Source organism: Bubalus kerabau, chromosome 22 (assembly GCF_029407905.1).
Source record: "Bubalus kerabau isolate K-KA32 ecotype Philippines breed swamp buffalo chromosome 22, PCC_UOA_SB_1v2, whole genome shotgun sequence".
NCBI classification, from domain to species: Eukaryota; Metazoa; Chordata; class Mammalia; order Artiodactyla; family Bovidae; genus Bubalus; species Bubalus kerabau.
This window is the reverse complement of record NC_073645.1, coordinates 27517661-27541222: the sequence shown is the minus strand read 5'-3', so window position 1 is coordinate 27541222 and position 23562 is coordinate 27517661. Positions and strand designations below refer to the sequence as shown.

General features: G+C 42.8%; 1 protein-coding gene across 1 annotated transcript in view; it reads right to left on the bottom strand.

Moving 5' to 3' along the window:
* CFAP58 (cilia and flagella associated protein 58) overlaps nucleotides 1-23562 on the bottom strand; it is a 101452-nt gene that overhangs the window by 32634 nt on the left and 45256 nt on the right. The window contains exons 12-15 of the mRNA XM_055561092.1: nucleotides 21816-21956; nucleotides 20633-20856; nucleotides 17415-17526; nucleotides 15448-15552 (exon numbers count right to left, since the gene is read on the bottom strand). Coding sequence (XP_055417067.1) covers nucleotides 15448-15552; nucleotides 17415-17526; nucleotides 20633-20856; nucleotides 21816-21956 — 582 coding nt within the window. The remainder of the gene's footprint in view (nucleotides 1-15447; nucleotides 15553-17414; nucleotides 17527-20632; nucleotides 20857-21815; nucleotides 21957-23562) is intronic.

Here is a 23562-nt window from a genome sequence, read left to right as displayed (position 1 = left end):
CCCCTGGAGGAAGGTAAAGATTTTTTCACCCTGGCTGCCAATGCCCACCAGAGGCACAATCAGGAAAAGTGAAAGTGGGAGGAGAGGATTACTGGAGTCTCTCATTATTCTGTGATGGTTACTATCTGCAGCCTTTTTATGACATAGAGTTTCTTTCCTATTTTGCTTTGTATTGTTTTCATCTTCTGTTTAAGATTTAAAGAGACTCGTGGTTCAAGTTTCAGCCTGGGCAGCTCTGGGTTTGGGTGGGGACATGGGGGAGATCATGGGAGAGTAACAGCAGGATGGATGAGATGCGGCCAACAGGCCCCAAGGCCGCAGCCAGCTGCATCAACCTGGGAGTTATCACTGACAGGGATGGAAAACTGAAAGCCACCTCTAACTCTTCTCCTCTCTACTGCCCAGGCATTCAATTGCCAAGTCCTATAAATTGATCCTTTTAAAGAGTTCATGGATTTACTCCTTTCTCCCCAGCCCCAGTCCTGTCCCTTGCCAATATCCTCAGGAATTTGGGCCCAGATTACAATCATCTCTTAGGGGCTCCTTCAGCTGCAGTCCATAATTCATGTCCCTTTCTGTTTTTCTTTCTCATCACCTTACTGTGTCACACTCTTGACTGGTTAATATCTTATAGAATGTATGCCTGGAAGGCCAACCAATCTGGGCTAGAATACAAGGTTCATCTCTCACTCCAGACTGAATGGGTTTGAGCCCCAAGTCTTCCTCTGGTTAGCTCTGTGACCTTGATCATATTACTTGATCACTCTGAGCCTCAGTTTCCTCATTTGTAAAACTGGCCTAATGCATGTGTGATAAAAATTATTGTGAGTATTACAAATAATACATAAAATATAGGATCCATCTAGGGATTGGACACACAATAATTCAACAGACATTCAAAACCCATAACTTCTGCCATGAGAGTTGTGGTCAGTACCACAATTAGAGTCTACAGTTGTCTGCTGGAGCAAGTTTAATGCCTATGCTTGTGTCTAAGACAATATAATTTGCCCCCACCCAACTTATCCAAGGCACTCCCCAACACAAAACAACCAGCTCTGGGTCCATGCTACTCAGCCCATCTCCAAAACCCAAGCATCCTCACTCCTATCCCAGAACTTTGACTCTTCATCTTCTTTCAGCCTGATGTGCCCTTTTCACATGTTTCCAAATATGCCTACTTCAAGGACTCCTTCCATCACCTCCCTGCCTTGTGTTTCCACAGTGCCTCTTTCACCCCCCGCCCCCCACCACCATCACACACACTTAGCTCTTACCACCCTGTGTGTCCAGCTCTGTCCTGAGCAGTTGGAATGCGTTCTCTCATTGCATCCTCACAACAGCCCTAAAAACCAAGGACTATTATTCTCGTCACTTTAGAGCTGGAGTCACTGGGGCTCTGAGAGGGTGAGTTGCTTGCCCAAGGTCACAGAGTCAGCCACTGGCAAAATCAGAACTCAAAAACCAGGTCTGAACTCTCAACTGCAACCCCAACTTTTCTCAACACATATTTTTAGGCAATGGCTGGATGAGTCACCTTAATATGTCAAAATCCAACCCAGTCACATCCTCTTCATCCTTGAGGAAGCTAGTTCCTATTACTTTCCCCTGCTCTTGCCTCTTTGGCACTTACAGTGGCTTTAAAGAACACACACCCTACTGTACACTGTCCTATACCATGTCTGCACTGGATAATTGGGCGCTCACTTTTGTTGGGATCTATTACAATGTGATTGTGCACAATTGGGTATCCTTCACTAAGTGGCACCATGAAGGACACTCACTGTTCGTAGAGACCAGTCTCATTTCTTCCCAGATATACCTCAGGAATCTTCTCCAGTAGAATACAAATTTCTTGCAAGGAAGAATCACATCTTATATTTCTTTGTGTCTCACAAACTTCTACAGATATTAGAGATACCCTCAAAACACCTTTTGGCTCATAGTTGGTCTAAGCAGGCTTGCTTAACTAGGGGGTGAGGGGAGGGACTGCTGGTCCCTGGAGGTACGCAGGACAAAAGGAGAAAGAGGGAATGAATGATCTTCTGTTATTTTCTCAGAAGAGAGAGCACAGCTGGGTCCCTAAACACACTGAGGAAAGTGTTTCCAGTTGTCAGAAGCCTGAAGCAAACTGGGTTTGATGACGTCAATATAATGCTTATTATACTACATATTTGGCATCAATTCCAGAGAAGACTGTGAGTTAGGAACTCAGAAAAAGTCTCCTGGGCATATAGGCAGCTCCTGGTCTGTCTCTTCCACATTAAATACACTCAGGGTAGGGAATACACATTTTTAAATGCATGAAACATGAGCCAGACTTGACACCCATCTATCAGAGCTGCTTTAAGGATAATAAAATCAGTGCTGCCATAATAAGGAGGGGGAATTTGATGACCCACTGGAGATTTCTTCCAATCTAAATGATTCTATAAATTCCCCTAAAATCATAAAAAAAAGCAGATTAAGGATTCATGTAGGCATTTGGACTATAAATACAAATTAATTTCTGCTCCAGTTGCAGTTTTTTTCCTCATCTTTGCAAGAAGCACCTCTATCTCTGAGATATTTCTGGGTGAAACACCAATATAACAGCTAAAGATAGATAGGACTCCCCCAGGTTCTCGCTGGTGACTATTTTCTTCTAATTTCACAAATAAATCTGCATCTTGAAATGCACTGAATTGAATCTTGCTGCTGTCCAGAAACATTTATCACTGGAAATCTGTTTTGTTTGGGGAGTAAGATATAATTATGTACATATTCAATAAGAACTTAAATGTTCCATTGAGAAATTCTTTATTGAAAATGTTTTGTTTTAACTCTAAGTAATCTATTTCCATTTTCAGTTACTAGCCATATTACTGCAATTCTTCTTGAATTTTTTAAAAACATTGCCTTATCAGAGCTCAATAACTAGAAATCAAAAGAAAACTATAAACATTTTTAAAAGATTAACTTATCAATTTATGTGTTTTTGGTTCACATACTTGCTCTTATTCAATATGAAGTTAGAGACCAAAATAGAAATGAACAAATGGATTACAGATAATGTTTCCAAATGCATAGGGATAAATGCATATCCCTGAGGAAACGTGCTCCATTATGACATCACAGATGTTTCTCCTATAAAAAGAACTATGTCCTGCAGCAAACTATAATTTCCCAAATAAAGGGAATAAAAGATTAAAGAAAAGAAAAACATGTCAGCAATGGATTTCTCAAATCCAAGGATAGCAACCAGATGCCAAGCATATTAAAATACCATATCTGACAAAGGATTTAAAAAAAGAAATCTTGTACCACTTGAATGCTTAAATACAAAGTATTTCCCCTTTAGATATACCAAAGAAAGGAGACTGTGGTATATTGTTTCAAGAATGGCTGCATGTCTCATGATCTTAGTCATCTCCCACATTTACTCTGGGCTTGGTCTTGTGACTAGCTCTGGTCAATGGAACACCAGCAAGCATGACATAAATGGAGGCTCAAAAAGCACTTGCATGTTGGGGCTTGTCTTTTCTTGCTGCTCTTGGTAATCCGGAAATTGATATCAGTTTATTCAAGAGAATAAACCTAGACTAGCCTAGTGGACACATGTGGTCTGTCACTCCATCACTCCAGCCAGTTGCCAAGCACCATACATGCGAATTATGCCATCTAAGTTAACCAGCTCCTAGCAACCTGCCAGCTGACTCTAGAAACACAAGTGAGTCCTGGCAAGCCAAACAGAAGAACTGGCTGGCTGAGCCCAGCCTAAATTGCCAACTGAAGAAATCAAAATCTAATAAATGACTTTGTTTTATTTCCCAAAGTGAGTGTGCCTATGAAATATTGAGTTATATTAAGCCATTTATAAGCTAGTAGTTTGGAAATCCTTCTAAAATCTACATCCCATGTACAATCTATGATATTTAGCAGGTATCATTCATTCACTGCAAGCATGAGGCTATGTACTTGATGATAAAAATGGCCTTGATTAATCTATACAAAAACTTAATACGAAAGGTATTATTATAACCTACATTTTACAAATCAAGAACTGAGGCTTAGAAATTAAGTTGGTTGGGGTTACGTGGTATTATGAGTAAGCTTAGACTAACACATTTTATTTGCTCAAGAGTCAGAGCTCTTAATCACTATGCTTTTCTGTCTGATATCACCTATACCATATGCTATGAAAGGCTTCTCTTGTCCATTGGGCTGGAGAATTGTCGGGGCTGTGATATTCTCTTGAATCTTAAGTGATCAGGCAGAGCAGACACAATGAAGCCTAGCCACCCAATTGAAGATACAGTGAGATGGATGGTGAACATGGTGGGTCTTGCTCTGGCCTGCTGACCTCTGACACAGAAACTGGAAGAGCAAGAGAGCTTCAGCAGAGGGGCAGGAGCTATCTAACATATGACAACCTGGCCCATCAGCAACAAGTGGCCCAAGTCTCAGGCTATGACCAATAAGATGAGTAATGCCCCCTTTCCAGTCTTAGGGGGATGAGTGTGAGGAGGAAAAGGAGTCTTGGCAGGAGTTAGAGAAATGGGTGGGAAGTTGGGCAGAAGTCCCTTTCTTCTCGTGGCTGTAGAAGGTATTCTCATGAGGAGAGAGAAGAGCCTCAGTATGTACCACAGACTTACTGTCTGTCCATTCTTTGCTAATGAAATCTCTGGAATCAGGCTTGCTTTGCTCTGGATTTCTGACATTTTTGAAATGCCTCAACCCTAACTCAATACTAAGATGAAACAGGGGTGAGGAGAAAGAAGTTGATCAAGTCAGCCCCTTACGAAAACTACTTGTTTCAAATCACATAACATGAACAAAACCCTTCCTAACCCAATCAAAGGTCTAGCCCACCAGTCAGCTGTGTATTTCCTTGGGCTGGCTGAAATCACAAGTGTTTAAGGTACTTATGGTTGAAGGTATAAACTGGTTTTTAACCTCCATCTGCCTAATGGAGTCTACCAGAGCCAATCTCTTTTTAAGAAACTCTTAAAGCTTGCAGGACTCTAATGCTAGAGGAAGTTATTGCTGGCACATTTATAGAGAACTAGTGAGAGGGAATATGAAAAGGGCTTTGATAATTGGGAACATTAAGTATACCTAGGCGAGTGTGAAGAGACACAAGCTGAGAAACTTATTTACCTTAAATGAAGCTGAACACAATTTTCAGAAAAGACCAAAACATCTGCATATTAAAATCCTGCTCCCATAAAGGAGACCAATGGGTCCTAGACAACCAGCACGATTGCCCTTTCTCTGAGGGCTGCCAATAATGGCAGAGGCATTTTCTGAGGACCCATAAAGTTCTTTGAACTTTAGTTTCTTGACCTGTTAAATGGGGTCATTACAAAGTTTAAGAGATAGAGAAGTAGTTTCTGATTTTAGATTTCTTGGATCTGAATAAGTCCCCTCCCCAGATCTTGAAAGCATCATTTTGCATCTTCTTTTACTAAGTTTTGACATGAAAAAGAGAAAGACTAATAGGTAATGTAGTGTCTACTCTGTGTCTGGGGTTGTTCTAAATGTTTTACATATATGAACATAATCTCCCCAGCAATGCTGTGAGATGGGCATGACTATCCCCACTGAACAAATGCAGAAACTGAATTAGTGTTTCTGAGCTGGTGGCAGGCTTGTGGGTAAAGAATTTGCCTGCAAGGCAGGAGACACAGGAGACACAGGCTTGATCCCTGGATCAGGAAGATGCCCTGGAGGAGGAAATGGCAACCCACTCCAGTATTCTTGCCTGAAAAATCCCATAGACAGAGGAACCTGGTGGGCTACAGTCCAAAAGAGTCACAAAGAGTAGGACACAACTGAGCAACTAAGCACCCTCGCACGAGCTGGTGGCACCGCCAAGATTCAAACTCCAGTCATCCAGCTCCAGGACCCACATGCTCGACAACCAGGGAACTGTCAGGAGCTCTTACCAGTCATTTCATAGAGGAAAGGAATGCACAAAAATAAATAAATACAAACACTATCATTTCAAAAAATAACATCTTACATCTCCAAAGGCAAGAAAGAAGGACATGGGAAAAACAGAGGTCCCCAAAACCGAAAAATAAAACTGACTTTATGCTAGACATTGTGCTTATTGACATATATTAGAAAGCAGAGACATTACTCGGTTAACAAAGGTTAGTCAAAGCTATGATTTTTCTAGTAGTCATGTGTGGATGTGAGAGTTGGACTGTAAAGAAAGCTGAGCACTGAAGAATTAATACTTTTGAACTGTGGTGTTGGAGAAGGCTCTTGAGAGTCACTTGGACAGCAAGGCAATCCAACCAGTCTATCCTAAAGGAAATCAGTCCTGAATATTCATTGGAAGGACTGATGCTGAAGCTGAAGCTCTAATATTTTGGCCACCTGGTGCGAAGAACTAACTCTTTGGAAAAGATCCTGATGATGGGAAAGGTTGAAGGCAGGAGGAGAAGGGGATGACAGAGGATGAGATGGTTGGATGGCATCAATGACTCGATGGACATGAGTTTGAGTAGGCTCTGGGAGTTGGTGATGGACAGGGAGGCCTGGCGTGCTGCAGTCCATGGGGTCGCAAAGAGTCAGACACAACTGAGCGACAGAACTGAACTGTGCTCGTTGCATTACAGACCAAAGAATGTTTGGAAACATATAGATTTTCCCAATCCTCAGAGGAACATTTGGGAATGACTGAGACAGATATATGGAAGGCACTCTGATAATGTGCCCACCAGACACTAATGGTTTCTGTGGTGCCACCCTCTCCAAGCGCTCGCACTGAGGCTGTCTCAGACAAACCAGGTGCACAGAGGTATATGGGGCCCGGCAGGCCACCCACATGGATATGTGTACAGCATCAGCCTCCTGTGTTCTGAACAATCTATCTCCGATTGCTCCTTCCGTGCTCCCTGACGTGGAGCAGCATATGCCAGACAGCAGGAATTCCCTGGGAAGTTCCAGGAAGAGGTGCCGGGGAAGCAGCAGCCCCCAGGAGCGCACTGGGAAAGAAGCCCCTGCCACCATCCCCAACATGTTAGATATTCTCTGGTGAGGATGGGAGGCTCTGCAGGAGGTATCTCTCCCTCACTTTATTCATCTTCCGTTTGATGTTAGACCAGAGCAGAAGCCTGCAGATGGGCTTCTAGTCCGTAGCTTCAGCTCACACTGTGCCTTTCAGAGCCTTGGTCTCTCTAGGCCGGGAGTACCTTCAACAATTTCAGCCCTGTTTGGGACGAGTGCTCACTTAGCTATCCACTAACAGAGTGGGCAAGAATCATGGCTGGTGTCCGTCACACCACCAGCGACTGGGACATGATGTCAGAATTCACCTTCCACATCTTAAGGCAGTTCATTAATAATTGAACAATTCCTTTGGAATCGGGGAGAGGGAGCAGTCACAGAAATGGGATGGTTAGTGGCTTTAGGAGGAGGTGTCATAGAACAGTGTTGAGAGGCTCAGTTCTGGATTCCAGTGATGAAGGTTTCTAGGAGGAGGCAGGAAATCCTTACCGTCAAGGGCTGGAGAGTAACTGCTGTGGACTTTATGGGCCATATAGTCTGTGTCACAACTACTCTGCTCTGCTGTGGTAGCATAAAGGGAGTCATGGACAAGAGAGGAGTGGATGAGCGTGGCTATGTGTCAAGAGAGCTGGATTTGTGGACACTGAAATTTTAATTTCATATCATTTTTATATGTCACACAATAATCCAACAGGCATTCCACCCAATATTGCCGGGGCAACCTTCAACCAGTGGGGGATGGGAGAGAATGGACAGCACCAGCCTCTCTTCCTCTGACGGGACGGTTCTGCAGCAGTTCCAGTGAGATTCCTCAGAGGAACACCAGCGTCACCAGAACGCGGATGTCCACAGCGGTGACCAGCTCTCTCCCTCCTGCACTGGCTCTTCCTCCTCCCCTCCCTCACGCTCTGCTCCCTCTTTCCCACTTCATGGGACCACCCCCCAAACCACCAGAACCCCAGCCCTCATCTCGGTCTCCGATTAGAGGAACCCAAACTGTGACCTCCAGCCACCCTAGAGCCTTGTTCAGAGTCGCACTGAGTCCTGTGCAGAATCACAGGACTTGTCACACTGCCCTGTGGTTACAGAACCAGGAGGGCTGTCAAGGCCAGGACTACATCTGTCTCATTTACCCTGGTACCCCAGGGCCCTGACATGTTAGCTGAGTGGATGCCTGCCATCCATCTGCTGCCCATGCATCGAGAGGGGCAGGAAGCAGCCCTTGGCTTCTTTGATTCAGAAAACACTTTTCTGTTTCAGAAAAGCTTGTAAAATGAAATTAAGGTAGAGTCATTAGCGGCAGGGGAAACGACATCTTAAGAAGACATTTTCTGTTAAGCCCACCAACAGCTGCCCCCACAAAACACACCCTACCTTCTCTGTGTCTGGGCTTACCTCCTCCGAGGAGTCCAGCCTCACTCACTTCTGACCGTCCATCACTGCACAACCCGCAGCCTCCCCCAACTCCTCTCTCCCCGGCTCCTCTTTCCCTTGATTCTCACGCTGTGTACTTCCATCAAGAAATCATAACAATGTACTAGATCAAAGAAATTGAAATAAGTAAAGCCGATCGTGCTGCTGGTGCTCCTTTAAATCTCTTTCTCCCCCAGGCCTTGAAGCTAGAGGCTGAAAACTGCCTCCTATGGGTCAAGGGTGGTTGGTTAATATATTTCTGGGAGGCCTGGGTGATGTTCTTAAAGTTGCCAATATTTTAAACTCAGTATAGTGAACATGAAAATCCATATATCTAACTATTCTTGAAAAAAAATTAAAGATTTGATGACGTGGGCCTGTAATCAGCTGGGGTGAGGTTAGCTGCTTCCTGGAGAGGGGACCCAAAGCCCCCCATGTGCTGTAGTCCCCACCACTCCCTTCTGACTCTCATTCTCAGGCCTCTTGTCAGTTGCCACTTATGATCATGATACACAAAGTTCACCTTGCTCTTTCTTGTTACCTGTCTGGCCCTGAAGGTGAGGGTATCTGAGCTAAACACTTGGACAAAACGAGTCCCAGCTGCTATACATGTGTTTCTAAGTGCCTCTGGCAAGGGATCAGAGCCTCCTAATCCAATGCTAGCAGGACTTATGCCATTATTTGGAATCCCTTCTTGATGTGATGATGATGATGATGTAATGATACCCCAGTAACAGACAGCAGTTACTCACGGCACATATGCCCACCTAATCCTGCAGATGCTTTAAAAAAAAAAAAGAAAGAAAGAAAGAAAGAAATCATTACTACCAAGGGATTTGGAGATGAGAAACAAATGGAGCAAAAACAGAAAGGAGAGGGCAGCAGAAGGCCTATCTCAGCAAGGCCTGCATTGCCCTCACTTCCTTGAATGGGGGAAGGTAGCCTGGTGGGAAAAGAAAAAACAAGCCTTCCCATCCATGCTTTAGATTCCAGTTCTGGCAAAATACAGACTTCTGTACTTACAGACGCTGTAAAGCCAAGTTCAAGAACCATGTCCACGTTCACCCTGAACAAAGGGAGAAATCTGAGCGCACCGCATGAATTAGCCTGCCTCAGCACGCAAAAGCAGTTCTCATCAAGTTTATTGATTCATAAACCACAGTATATCCCGGGCTCCTGCAAAGTTAGAAGTTAATAACAAAAATGCAAAGGCAACAGGAAGAATAATTCCCGTAACCTCTCGTAGCTCAAAGACAGAACACAAATGACTGCGCCACACACTACTTACTAGAGAACCACCGTCTGGCAGTATCTCATCAGTCACTCAACAAATATTTGTGAGGGATGAAATAATCATTACAACAGATGCGGGAACTGCTTTGCAAAGCTTATGGTCAAGCATGAAAGTCATTAAGCACACAGTTACAATTATCTCATTAGTTACAAGTGGGACAGTGGTAAGAAAGCAAAGTCAAGTACCAAGAAACCTAACCTAGAGATCGAAGAGGGACTCCTGAGGAATGAGCATTCAAGCTCAGCGCTGGGTCTCCCAGGTGGCACCAGTGGTAAAGAACTTGCCTGCCAGTGCAGGAGACATGAGACGTGGGTTTGATCCCTGGGCCGGGATGATCCCCTGGAGGAGGGCATCACAACCCACTCCATGGCAGCCCACTCCAGTATTCTCGCCTCGAGAATCCCATGGAGAGAGGAGCCTGGAAGACTATGGTCCACAGGGTTACAAAGAGTCAGACATGACTGAAGCAACTTAGCACACACACACACATGCTAAAAGGTAGATAGGAGATGCCCAGGCAAAGAGCCTGTCCATCTTTATTGAGCACCTATTATGTTCCTGGTACTATATCAGACACGGATTAGAAAGATGAATTAACAAGTGCCTTTCCTCAAAGAACTCACAGGTTATTGGGGGCAAATAGACTTCCTTTACGTCTGCTGCCAGGACATGATAGGGGCTCTTCAGCACCCTGGAACAAATGAAAGTCATTTAAAAAATGTTCTGATACTCAGAAGAATTCAACCAAAAATCTTCCTAACTGCAAAATGTTCTGTTGTGTATTCAGAGAACCTCTCTAATAATTTAATAAAACAGGAGAAATTGAGAAACTGTCAAAGCCTGTGGAGCACCTGGGGTTTCACCAAGATAACGAGGCTTGTTTTCTGCAGATGCTCAAGCTCTGGGAGAAAATTCACAGCAGGCCCAGGTCATCGGAAAAAAACAAGTGAAATGAGGAACTGGCCAGAGGGGAGTGAGGCAGGCTATTAAACTTTGGAGACCTGGAAAAAATGCTTTTTGGTTAATAATATTAATAATCATCATCATAATGATAACGGTAACTAAACACTCTGACCACCCTGTATGAGTATTTACACTCAGTTCTGTGGGTGGGTCTCAGCTTGTGGATGAGAAAACTAGGGATTAGAATAAATGAGAAATTTCTGTTTATGGCATTATGGCATACTAAATAATGCAAAAACTAAAGTCTACAAAGCATTAGACTTGCTCAAAAAAACAACACATCCTTTCGATCACAAAATGGCAGTTGCAAGTAGTTTGATCTTCAAGTGTCAAAATTAAAAGGTGAACTGCACATTAGAACAGTAAACAGATACTGCAGCTCTCCCGTGGGGGGCTGACTGGGACAAGTGGCCAGACTTACTGAGCAAGGGGCTTGGATTTGAATGGCCATAAGAGGATAAATGATGAGGTGCTGAGCCTGCATGAAGTGGGCAGTTCCACTCCATGGAGACTCCTCCACTTAAAGTTAGGGACTTAAAAGAGTTACACCTTCAGTGAAAAGAAACAACAGAAAGAAATTCATCCACTAGGAAAGGAAGACCACATTGAAATCTAACTCTCTCTCCCAGGTTATGGGTGGGAAAAAATGGCTACCCTAAGAATTTGTATCCATGGGTCTTCAATCATAAGAGTTCAGAGTTCTGATATATATTAACTGGGTTACCCAAAGTGAGAATCTAATACAAAAAATCATCCAAAGTAAGTGATATTTCCTAGGGCACCTGACAGAAACAAATGAAAGGATACCCCCTTAACCTGGACCATTCCCAAGTTCTATAAATAAAGTCTTTCCGAAAATGAGCTCATAATCCAAAAGCCAACACAAAAGGAAAAAGTCCACCATGAACACCATGAATGAAAGACAGCAGTCACAGTAAACAATAGGTAAGAAAATCCCACGGGCAGAGGAGCCTGGCAGGCTACAGTCCATAGGATCACGAAGAGTCGGACACGACAGAAGTGACATGGCATGCATGCAGCTTAAAGGCATATATTGGAAATTTAAATTTGTACTTCTGATTACCATAGACGAAATAGTAGATGTTTTAAATAGTGGATGTTTTCTGCCATCCACAGAAATAGGGGATATTTTAAGACTTACTCTCAAAGGAGAAACTATTTAGGACTGAATGAAAATGAAAATGCCACTTTTCAAAACCTGTGGGAAGAAACTAAAGTTTTTAAAGGACATTTTGCAGCTGTCAATGCTTATTTATAGTAGAAACATAGGCTGAACATTAATGAGCTGAGCGCCAATCTTAACAAGGTAGAAAAAGAACAGAATGAATCCAAAGTACGTAGATGGAAGTGAAAAGGTTAGAGCAGTCAATGAAGTATGAAACAAGCTTCCAATAGAGAGGTCTGGCAAAACACAAAATTTGGTTCCTTTTGGCCGGGTAATGAGGTGACAGGAAGCATGGGCGCTGGAGCTGATGGCCTTGACTGAGTCCCTACTCTATCACTTACCAGCTACCTGGCCTCAGTCATGTGGCTTTTGGCTGGCACTGGTGGAGCCACAGGACAAACCCTGGATCGTGGACCCTGGTGCCCATGCACTAACTCATTATCCTTACAATAGCACCTCTGAGTCGTGTATTCAGACGGGAGTATCTTCCTCCCATAATGAAACTGGGCATTAGTATCTCCATTTAATCAATCCTAAAGGAAATCAACCCTGAATCTTCATTGGAAGGACTGTTGCTGAAGCTGAAGCTCCAATAATTTGGCTGCCTGATGGGAAGAACCGTAAGGACATTTGTAAGGACTCTTATGCTGGGAAATATTAAAGGCAAAAGGAGAAGAGGGTGGCAGAGGATGAGATGGCTGAATAGCATCACTGACTCAATGGACATGAATTTGAGCAGGAGTGGAGGACAAAGGAGCCTGGCATGATGCAGTCCATGGGGTCAGACACAACTTAGCAATTGAACTACAACAACAAACAAATGGAAAAGCCAAAATTGGGGGAATATAAGTAATTCTCCTCAAGTCATGAAATAGAAACTGTTAGAACTGATCCAAGACCAGATTTTTCTGACTCCAGAGTCTATCCTCTTAACTACCTGTGCTCGTCTGTAAAAGATCCCTGTTGGCCACTCACTGTGCACTCAGCTTCAGGGAAAATGTCTCTTCTAATGCAAAATGTAAAATAAGAGGGCCAAGTACCCACTGCTCATATAGAGAAGCTCCTACTTTTAGTAACGATAACCCAGTGGTTAAGATTATGGGCTTTGGAATGATAAATAATAATTGGCAATTTTTATGTCAAGCATAATGTTAAACTCAATCCTCCTTTCAACATCCCTTCTATTTTTTTACATCTTGCCAATTTTATTTCATTGATCCTCCATCTCCACATCCACATGTCTCCCATCGCTTCTCCCTTTCCTTCATTTCTTTACTGGAAAATTCCAGAATAAACTCCAGACTACGTATCATTTCATTTGTAAATACTTCAGTACATCTTTCATATGAAAAAGGCTTTTTTTTTTTTTTACAAAACATAACCATAATACTCTTATTACACCTTATATAATCAACACTAATTTCTTAATATCATCCAACACATATCCCACATTCAGATTTCATTGACTGCAGAGAAAACAATGAGCAGAGACCCACACCTTGTGTGAGGCCAGCCTATGGAGAGCCCCGGGGAAGGAGGGAGCTCCTGTGGCTGCTATGTGGTGAATAGTGACCCAGGACACTGAAGTGCCACCCTTTCCCCACATGGGGGCTGGAATGAGAGTGATGAAACCTGAGGGGATGACTGAGGGCAGGTAAAGTGAAGGGAGATAAATGAATTCTGTTGACACAATTACGTGCTAGGTTCTGTGCTGCCCACAGAGTGAAGCCATGGTCTTTCTCGCATTGGATTACTCAGTTTTGCAGGGAGCTGTTGAAGTTCAATGGTTAAACTCCTGGGAATAAGTAGCCTTATATCCTAGAATTATCTACCAAGTGCTGCTTAATTTTATTACAGGGGAGAACCACAGACTTCCCCCATATTGGGCTGCCCTCAGGAATCAGAGATAGGGGCTGGGAGCAAAGCTCTGGAGCTTTCTTCTCACTTCTGGGGAGTCAGGACCAAGAGCATCACTGTGAGTGTACAAGACAGGGCAAGGCACAATGTCAGGGAGGGGGTTCCTGAGTCATCAGTCTTTCTATGTGTGACTTAACTCAGTAAAAGTTTATTTCTCGTTCCTACAAAGTCCATTATAGGGTTGGGGTCTCTCCAGAACAGGTTTCCCTCCCCAGTATAAGGGGCTTGACATTCCAGATTGTTCTGATCTTGTGGCTCCTCTCTCTGTATGTGCTTAGGATGCAGGAAAAGATAGCACTAGAGTCCTGTATCAACAAATAAATGCTTCAGCTAGGAGGTGAGATACCTGCTCACAACCCACTGCTCAAAACTATTAATATCTCAGGATCCTGTCTAACCGCAAGAAGCAAAATGTCTAACGACTCCCTTCTTATTCTTCACTGGGATACAAGCTCCATGATGATGTGCATTTTGTCTCCTTGTCCAGTACAATATCCTTAGATAGAAGAGTACCTGGGCATGTTATTAAATTGAATGAAGGAATGTAATGCCAGCAAGAAACACACCCTTATATCTTGGGAGAAGAGACAGAGTCCCAGGGGTGTAAGGCTGAGGGTGTTGGGTAAGATCTATGCACACCGGAGCTGCAGAGCTGGCTGCGCTTAAGGAAGACTACTACTTGGAGCCGTTCATCTTAGGAAAGAAAATGAAATCCTGCTGAGAGCGCCAGACCAACACCTCAGGTGGCTTTACACCATAAAACACTGAAGCTAAGGCCCAAAGCAACTGAGCAAACCACCACCACGAGCGCTTAGTTCCTGGAAGGAGCTGCAGTGACCACAAATGCATCTCTGACCCATCAGTCTTACACACCCTTAATGTCCCAATAGCATCCTTTTTCCAGGTTCTAGTATTGTCCCATAATACAGATCAAGAACTTCAGGTACACAGAAGTTTTGCAGAAGCAGGATTACAAGCCAGGCCACTTAACACCAGAGCTTGTATTCTTTATCCATAATCAAACTCCTGGGGTCCAACTTTCTCGTTCACTGATTAGGAATGACAAACCCCACCATCTCCCCAGAACTGTGCAGAGGAAGGGAGGATGAGGGGGTCAAGCCACCAGCACCGTATCTGGCACAATGATGATAATGGTGATCATAGTGACAACTGGTACTTGCAAAGATACAGATACACAAAGATGTTACCACTGTTGATTGCTTCAGAATAACTTACTACATAAAATCTTCAAAAAGATACCTTTTCTTCCATTTCGCTCTCACAAACCTTCAAGAGGACATTTGTGCTCTATGTGAAGGCTAGTTTTCAAAATCAAAGTCATGGCATTTCACATTATATGAAGATATGAAGAAAAGCGTTTAAAAGAATCTAACAAAACTACAGAGAAGTTGGGGGGAGGGGAGCTCACATTACTCAAGGCAGAAGATGTAGCTTTGAACTTAATTTTCTAGAATTCTTGAAATATTAGTGATGGCAGCATAAAAGACCAATTAATCAGGTTGTTTGTTCTCTGTGTGTGAGTCCCTGTTGCCATCTACAGTTAAAAATGGGGCATGCAACGCCGCCAACTGTCTAGCTCTAAAAACATAGTACTGGAGATGATGGGGCTAAGGAAATAGGCTTGTTTGATGAGCACAGAAAACAGAAGTGGTACCTGGAGGAGCAGCTCTTTTTCGACCACCTCTTCCGTCTTGCTGATGAGACGCTTCTGCAGTGTATGTATTTTCTGTATCAGCTCAAAGGTACTGGGGTCACTGGCCTATTCAAGGGGAAAAAAATAAAGCAGCTGAGATTATCAGGTTCAGAGCACTGAGGTCCCTACAGAATTACTGTTCTATTAAAATCTATGGCAAAGTTATAGACCCAAGATAGACAAGAATCAGAAACAAGGCAAACAAAACAAAATGCACTGCACAACAGATGAGACAGTCATCAGAACAGACTGATGTTTGGCTAGTGTTGTCTCTGTTGTCCCTAGTGAGCCTGTAAGCGGAAAGTTAGTATGTTTATTCCACCAGGGGAAATAACAGCAGCAGCAGCGATGGCAGCTCCTGGGCCTAATACCTGATTCTTTGCACCATCTGAACACTATGTTAAGTGCTTTTCACACACTATCAAATTTTAGTCACTTGACAGTCCTGTTAGACAGTATGACTTTCCCCTTTTACAGATAAGGCAACTGAGGCTCGGAGGAGGTCATTTACCCATGCTGATAGAGGTCAGAGCTGGACTCAAGCCCAGATATGCCTGGTTCTAAACCCCGGGCTTCTTAATTACTATGCTCTGAGGTTTTCCCTACCATCATTTGTTTACACTGGAATGAGACAGGGTTCCCTAACTCATTCAGTCTCAGGGTTCTCCTTTCCTCATTATCAACAAGAAGATTCATTACAGCCTACGATGGGGCAAGTTCCCAGGATGTGGAAGTCTGCTAATTATTAGCAGCAGGACACGACCATGGCATTTAGCTTTCAAAAGGCATTATCAATCTGTAAAGCTCTGATGCACCTTCAATAACTATCTGTGTACAATTCAAGCAAGATCTACTGTTATACATTGATAATTTGTCCTCTAGACCTTGAGCCAAAGGTTCACTTTCAACTACTGACATTTGGAATTAATCTAGCAGTTAAATATTTTCAACTGCTTCCCAGAATCTCTGTTTTCCAATTTTTTTAATATAAATTGACATGGAATTGGACATTTTAAAAGATCTGCTTGAAAACACATGGAATAAACTAATGTGACAGTAAATGAATTTACAGTTTTCATCTCTCTTTCCCAGACATATTCATGTTATTGTTAGTTTAGTAAAGTACCCCACTCTTGGCATTTGAAGAGGAATAAATGAGGGTCCAAAAGGCAGGAGATATTCCACTGACTATGACTTTGCTTAAGAAATACTAAGCAGTGCCAATTGATATCCATATTTTGGAAATAGATTTGGCATACACATTCACTTGGCAAGACTGGACACTGTTAAAATTCAGGCCTCATGTTTACATAACAATTTATAATGCATTATCCTTAATGCTTTCTTCATTTAAAGGAAAAATAAAAATGAAAAACAAAAACCTACTTGGCTGATTTTCTCCTTTTCCTTGCTCCTTTTTATATCACATACGCCTATTCTCCCAATACTCCAACTGTTAACTTAGTCAAAGCCCCTTCTTGCACCCACATTACTGGGTACTTCTAGAGGAGATGGGCATCTTTTTATTGAATAAGCAGAGCTTCTCTATTACTGTTATCTGCTGGTGGAAATGAATCTCAGGAGGTCATAAAATAAAATAAGAGGTTTATTATCCATCATCTTCCAAAGGGACTTTGGCTGTGTCCCCAGATCCTAAAAGAAGAAGTCTGATGAACACAATTCTAGTTCTTTGAAAAGAGGGCAAGTTTAAAAGCCGCGCTTCCTTTTGGGAAATAAAAGGATGCAAAGGCTTTTAAAAACAAAACCCATCTGGAACAATCTAATTTACATTTGATCCAGTCTTTCACGTTTTGGGTGACAATGGCACAGATTAAATAAAACTGTGCTTGTTCCTGCGCTTTAGGTAAGAAGACAGGTAGGGTAGAGAGAGATTTGGGGGGTGGGAGGAAGGCTCTCTCAAATGTTACCTCAAGCTTCCTCCATCTGTGCACGTTCATGGGGTTCTCCAGTTCCTCCTCCAAGGCTCGGCATCTCGTCCTCTCCTTCAGGAACTCTCTTTGCGTGTGAAAAAGCTCCTGCCTAAATAAGTCAAACTTTCTTTAGCAAACAAATTCTCTGCCCAGTATTTGAGTATCCTTTCTTTACATGGTTTCGTGCATGCTACATCTTACAGAAAGAGATGGATTAGGGAGACTTCGGGAACACTGAGACCAGCCTCCTAAGGCAAGACACAGGTGATACCAATTCTTGCAGAAGGCTAACTTCAGCTTTAGCTTTAGGGGGGGAAAAAAGTGCCAGGAACTGATTCCTGATACCCAGGGAATTTTAGAAGTGTATGGAAAGAACAGGGAAAGGGTAAATCATGAGGATTTCAATATATTTTTCCATGTTTCTAAATGTCTTCTACAGTAGCAGCGAGAGAACAAGCTATGTTCTACCATGAGGTATGGCCCTGCAATGCAAGCGACTGAGGCTCAGGTGAAACCTGACATCCATTAAGACAGTGTATCACCACCCTGGCAACATAGTGGACTCACCTGGGGAACTATGACAACATGCCTTTACCTGGACCAACCCCCAAAGGAGTTCTGCTTTAACTGGTCTAGCATGAGGCTTGGGTTTCATAGATTTTTAAAGTTCTGCTAGTAATTCTATTGGAGAAGGAAATGGCAACCCACTCCAATGTTTTTGCCTGGAAAATCCCAGGGACAGGGGAGCCTGGTGGGCTGCCATCTATGGGGTCTCACAGAGTCGGACATGACTGAAGCGACTTAGCAGCAGCAGCAGCAGCTGGTAATTCTAATGTGCAGCCAGTACTGAAAAATACTGAAATAGGAGTGATCATTTGTCTCATGTTCCACAACTACACAGGTGACTGAAAAAGCCCCGAAGAATTAGCTCTGGCTCAAATACACTTCTCAAATCTCTAGTTAACAGGTGACCATAGTCTACAACCATCCACCGGCTGCCAGTCTATTGAACGAGACGTTTTGTTGGGAGGCGGAGCAGAGGCAAGCACTCAGGTTGACACGGGCAAGAAGGATATTATTATCTGTCCTCGTCTGCTGCAAGTGTGCAGATTACTAATGCCAAGCCATCTCTTTTACTTAATTGCTTCATTTAAACCAATAATACAACTTCCCCTCATTAGCAAGACAAACCATTAGAATTAACTGCATAATGCTCACTCAACAGGGAGCTCAGAAAAAGCTGCTCAGAATTAAAAGCATATTTTTAATACTACTATTTTCTAGAGTGTCATCCGCAGAGAAGGGCAAGGGTATTGGGAACTATGATTGATGATTTCTTTTGCAGCGGACTCTGTGCTAGGCACGTTACATTTTCGTGTTTAACAAATTTAAAGCTCAAATAAGTTGTGATTTGCCCAAGATCACACAGCTTGTAGGTGGCAAGTCTGAGATTGGAATTCATGCCCGCTTGCCTCCAATATCTTTATTAAGTTTATTAAATTCCTTTATAAGGAATTCCTAGGTGGCTTAAGGGTAAAGAATCCGCCTGCCAATGCAGGAGAAGCAGAAAATTAGAGTTCTATCTCTGGGTTGGAAAGATCCCCTGGAGGAGCAAATGGCAACCCACTTTAGTATTCTTGCCTGGAAAATCCCATGGACAGAGGAGCCTGGCGGTTTACAGTCCATGGGGTTGCAAAGAGTCGAACACACCTGAGCGACTGAACATGCACCTCCCACTATACAGATAAAATCTAGTATCAACAAACTGAGAATGGGTAGAATTTGGTGCTTTACATATGTAATAAAAATAACACATGGCTGGCAAGTTTGTGTTAATCACTCAGTCATGTCCAACTCTTTGGACAGTAGCTCACCAGGCTCTCCTGTCCATGGAATTCTCCAGGCAAGAATACTGGAGTGGGTTGCCATTCATTTCTCCACGGGATCTTCCAGACCCAGGGATCGAACCCAGGTCTCTTGCATTGCAGGCAGATTCTTTACCAACTAAGCCGCCAGGCAAGTTTAGTTATGGTCCTGGAGATCATTCAATAGCATCTTAGAGTAAATCCAATTGCCTCCAAAATGTTAATGGTGGTATCTCTGGATAGGAGACTTATGAGTGATTTTCTAATCCCTTCTTTACATTGTTTCTGCATGCCCCATATTTTCTACAATGAATTTGTATTACTTTCATCATCTGAAATATGAACAACTCTTTAAAAAAGAGAGTATTGATCTATTCTTGATGGTGGCAACTTCCCTTGCTATTCTCGAATGTATTCACTGCGTCTAAATATCAAAACTATCTAATTCAATTAATTTAAAAAGCAGATCCAGACTGTGTCCTTGTCCCAAGGTGGCCAAGGATACTGTTCATCTACAAGTCTGTGGAGGATAAGATAGTTACTGAGAAAACACCAGACCTATTATTTGGTTTCCTGCAATTGCCCATATAAAACATGGTGATGTTTTCCCAAAGGGAAAGCAGAGCTTGTATAATGTAAGATTTAAAGCAAGAAGAAGGCGCACTAAGCCCAAGTGAAAGCTTTGGAAGATAAATCAAGAGTGAGATGTAAAATTTGGCTGCCTTCTAAGGAAACAGAGTTTTCAAATAGTGACAAAATTAAAATTTCCCCCTCTTTTCATTCTTTGTGTAATTCCAAGAAAAAGATGTGCAAATGTTACCAGGATTCAATTTAAATATTGATGTTCTGTCTCTTGCATACTGCCTTATTAAAGAAATTCCAAAGAGCTCATTGGGGGAATTTTTTTTCTGAATTGTAACTACTTTGTGGTTATGATTTAACTGAAATTTCTTTCACTAAATCCAGAATAAAGTTTTCAAAAAACACTTTTGCACTTGCTTACGTTCCCCTGAAAGGAAATGAATTCATTTTTTGTGACATAGAATGGACACGATGTAGACTATGGGTTATGGAAAAGTTGTTCTTATTATTTGCTAATCATCTCAACATAAAAAATTATTTTATGCAACCAGAAAAAGACTTTCAATGGCTGGGACTACCCTGATGGTCCAGTGGTTAAAACTCAGGGGACCCAGATTTGATCGCTGGTCAAGGAACTACTAAAACCTGGCAAAGCCAAATAAATCTTTTTTAAAAAAAGACCTTCAGTTACCAATAGGAGGAACATAAGGTCCTTAGGAGGTCCCCATAGGCTGCTATGCTCTCACCTCCGAGGGGGTCTTCTATTACCTGAGTTCATCGACATTGGCCACACTCCTGGCAAGAATCCCTTTCTCCCGGCGAAGCTTCTTGATCTCAAGTTTGAGGATTCTCATGTCCTCCAACCTCTGGTTATACTGGCTCTCGCCTTTATTCAGCACAGACTGCTGAATCTTGATCTTCTCGTAGAGCAAAGCCAACTCATCATTGCGCCGAACTAGCTGAGACCCAAGGATATCTCTCTCGCTGATGACCTAGAAAGGTAGGGCAGGGCATGGCCACTGGGGGACAAAACGTCCCACGTTTCATTACAGCAGCAGCATTCGAGAATCAGTGAACGCCCATCCAATGCCCGTATGTGCTAGGCACTCAGTAGGTGAGGCACTGAAAATAGCCTGCTAGACAGCCAATACTGGACTCCTCCCACAAGAGTTGGCAGTCTTGTTGAAAAGAGTACAACAAATTATATTATTAATAATAATACTCCATGGCCCATGGGTTTTTTCCAACATGTTATTGTATGTGTTTAAATCTGAACATCTTTAGGGTGGGCAAGCTCTTGCCAAGTTCTACCACTCCTTACTGTCTTGTACCACACGCTTCCCTGGTGGCGCAGATGGTAAAGAATCTGCCTGCAATGCAGGAGACCTGGGTTCAACTCCTGGGTCAGGAAGATCCCCTAGAGAAGTGACTGACTACCCACTCTAGTACTCTTGCCTGGAGAATTCCATGGGGAGAGCTCTGGCAGGCTACAGTCCATGGAGTCGCAAAGAGTCGGACATGACTGAGTGACGAACACTTTTCACTTTCACTGTCTTGCACAAGCCAATGTCTTTTTTTTAACCTGCTAGATCTCTGAAAGCATTTAAGTTTCTAACCCCCAAAATTATGTAATTATTCATTGTAATTATATGCAACAATGATATTATGCTAGAATGTAAACCCCCTGAGGGCAGGGTAACTTATTTTCTTGTTGGTCAGTATATCCCCAGAGCCTAAAGGAGTGGGTGACACACAGGAAGTGCTTGTAAATAGGAGCAGAATAAATGAATGGATATTTCATAATTAATCAACAGGAAGTGGGCCTCTGGGGCTGTTCCGAGAGACTCAATGGAAGAGCTCAGAAAAGAATGAGGTTTTGTGAGGAGCTGAATCAAACAATTGTGTCTGCTGATAGAATCTGCAGGTCTGGGGAGGTGTGGTCTCTTCCTACCTGGTCCAATTCCTTCTTCTGTCTCAGCCTCTCCCCATCAGCCTCTGCTATAATTCGCAGGAGTTTTCTCTCCTCGGCTTCCTGCTTTTCAATGAAGTGTTTGGTCTCCAGGGCTTGTTGTCTCAGCTTCTGCAGCTCGGCCTGACAACGAGTGAAAGACACAGACCGATTTCACTCTGTAACAGCACAAACCAGGTCGACAGGGCCCAGATTTAGATGGATAGTGTGCTTCTTATACTTCCTTGTGATGTCTCGTTTAGCATGGTTTGATCACCCTCGCAAGCAAAGAAAGCTTAACACACATATATATACACACACACATACACACACACACACACACAAAGCCTGTAAAGAAACAACAATGCATATTATGGTGATCATGTTTATTCTATGAGTTGTGCCCTTGAGGGATTTCCACCATTTTTCTATATCAGTATAGCAGGACCCTCATTGGTATTCAACAGCAGTTCTCTTACCAGATAAACATGAGGAGAATCCACAAATAGTACAAAGAAGGATGTGGGGGGTGAGCATGGTGGGGGAAGGACGGGGCGGAGGTATATCTGTATGTATCAGCTCCTATAACAATCCTAATATCATCAGCATATCAACTGCAGAGATAAAGTCTATTATAAGCAAAATGTAAATTAATAAAGATAACAACCAAACAACTGTCTTATAAAACATCCTGATGGAACAGAAGAGATGTTATAGTATAAAAAGATATATAGATCTTACTCGTAAAATGATTCCAATCTAGATAAGAAGATAAGAGATACAAGTATTATGCAAATATTAACAAGTCCAGGCAATAATGTTTCAGGATTTTTTTGTCACACAGATAGTGAATTGATGCCACAGGAGGTCAGAGGACTGAAGCACTTAGGAAGGCTTCCTGGAAGAACTCAGATCTTGAGGCTCTTGAGGCTACATGGAAATCCTAAGAGAAGCAAGGAAAGGATGCTTTGACTCGTAAGTTTCAGAAGGAAAATTCCTCTCATCACAGGACACATTTGCTCCAAATCCTTAAGTATATTTGTGGCTTACAACACCTCTGGCATGATATTAAGTATTGTGCCTAGCTACTCTTGTCCCAATTTCACAAATGCAATTAGAGACAAAGTAGAGCAAATCAACCTGCTCAAGGTCACACAGCTAATAAGAAGCAAAGTTGAGATTCCAGCCTAGAGTTTTTCTTCCAGAGTTTCTGTTTCCTTTGCTATCACCATACAATAGTTCCAAGTCAAATACAGAAGATGAGTAAGACGTGAGGGATTTACCACCCACTGGAGATGACAAACATAACCAACCACTCTACAGTGTGGAAATGCTCTCTACTGTGAAGAAGGACATGGGAGTACAGGACAGAGTCCCTATTTCTTCCTGGGGATTAGAGAGGAAAACAAGCCTGGGCATTGGAAGTTGACAGTTATTTCTAAAAGGGAGATGTGTGTGCTGGGGGAAAGCAGTCAGTGGTCAGACTCACGTGAACAGAGGCATGCAAACTATAAAGCACCTGGTGTGTTTACCAGATGGCAAAACACCCAATGTGGCTGAGTTGGAGTACTAGGTAGGGAACAGCAGGAAGTAAGCCTGGAAAAAGAGCTGAGGCAACCTGAGAAGGGCCTTGTACACCATGGGCCGTGGAGAGTATGCACTTGGGAGCCAGAGAGTTAATCATATTAGAGGAAAAAAGAATACAGCTTCGAGGTTCCATGCCCATACAAGGACAGGTGGTATCACAGCC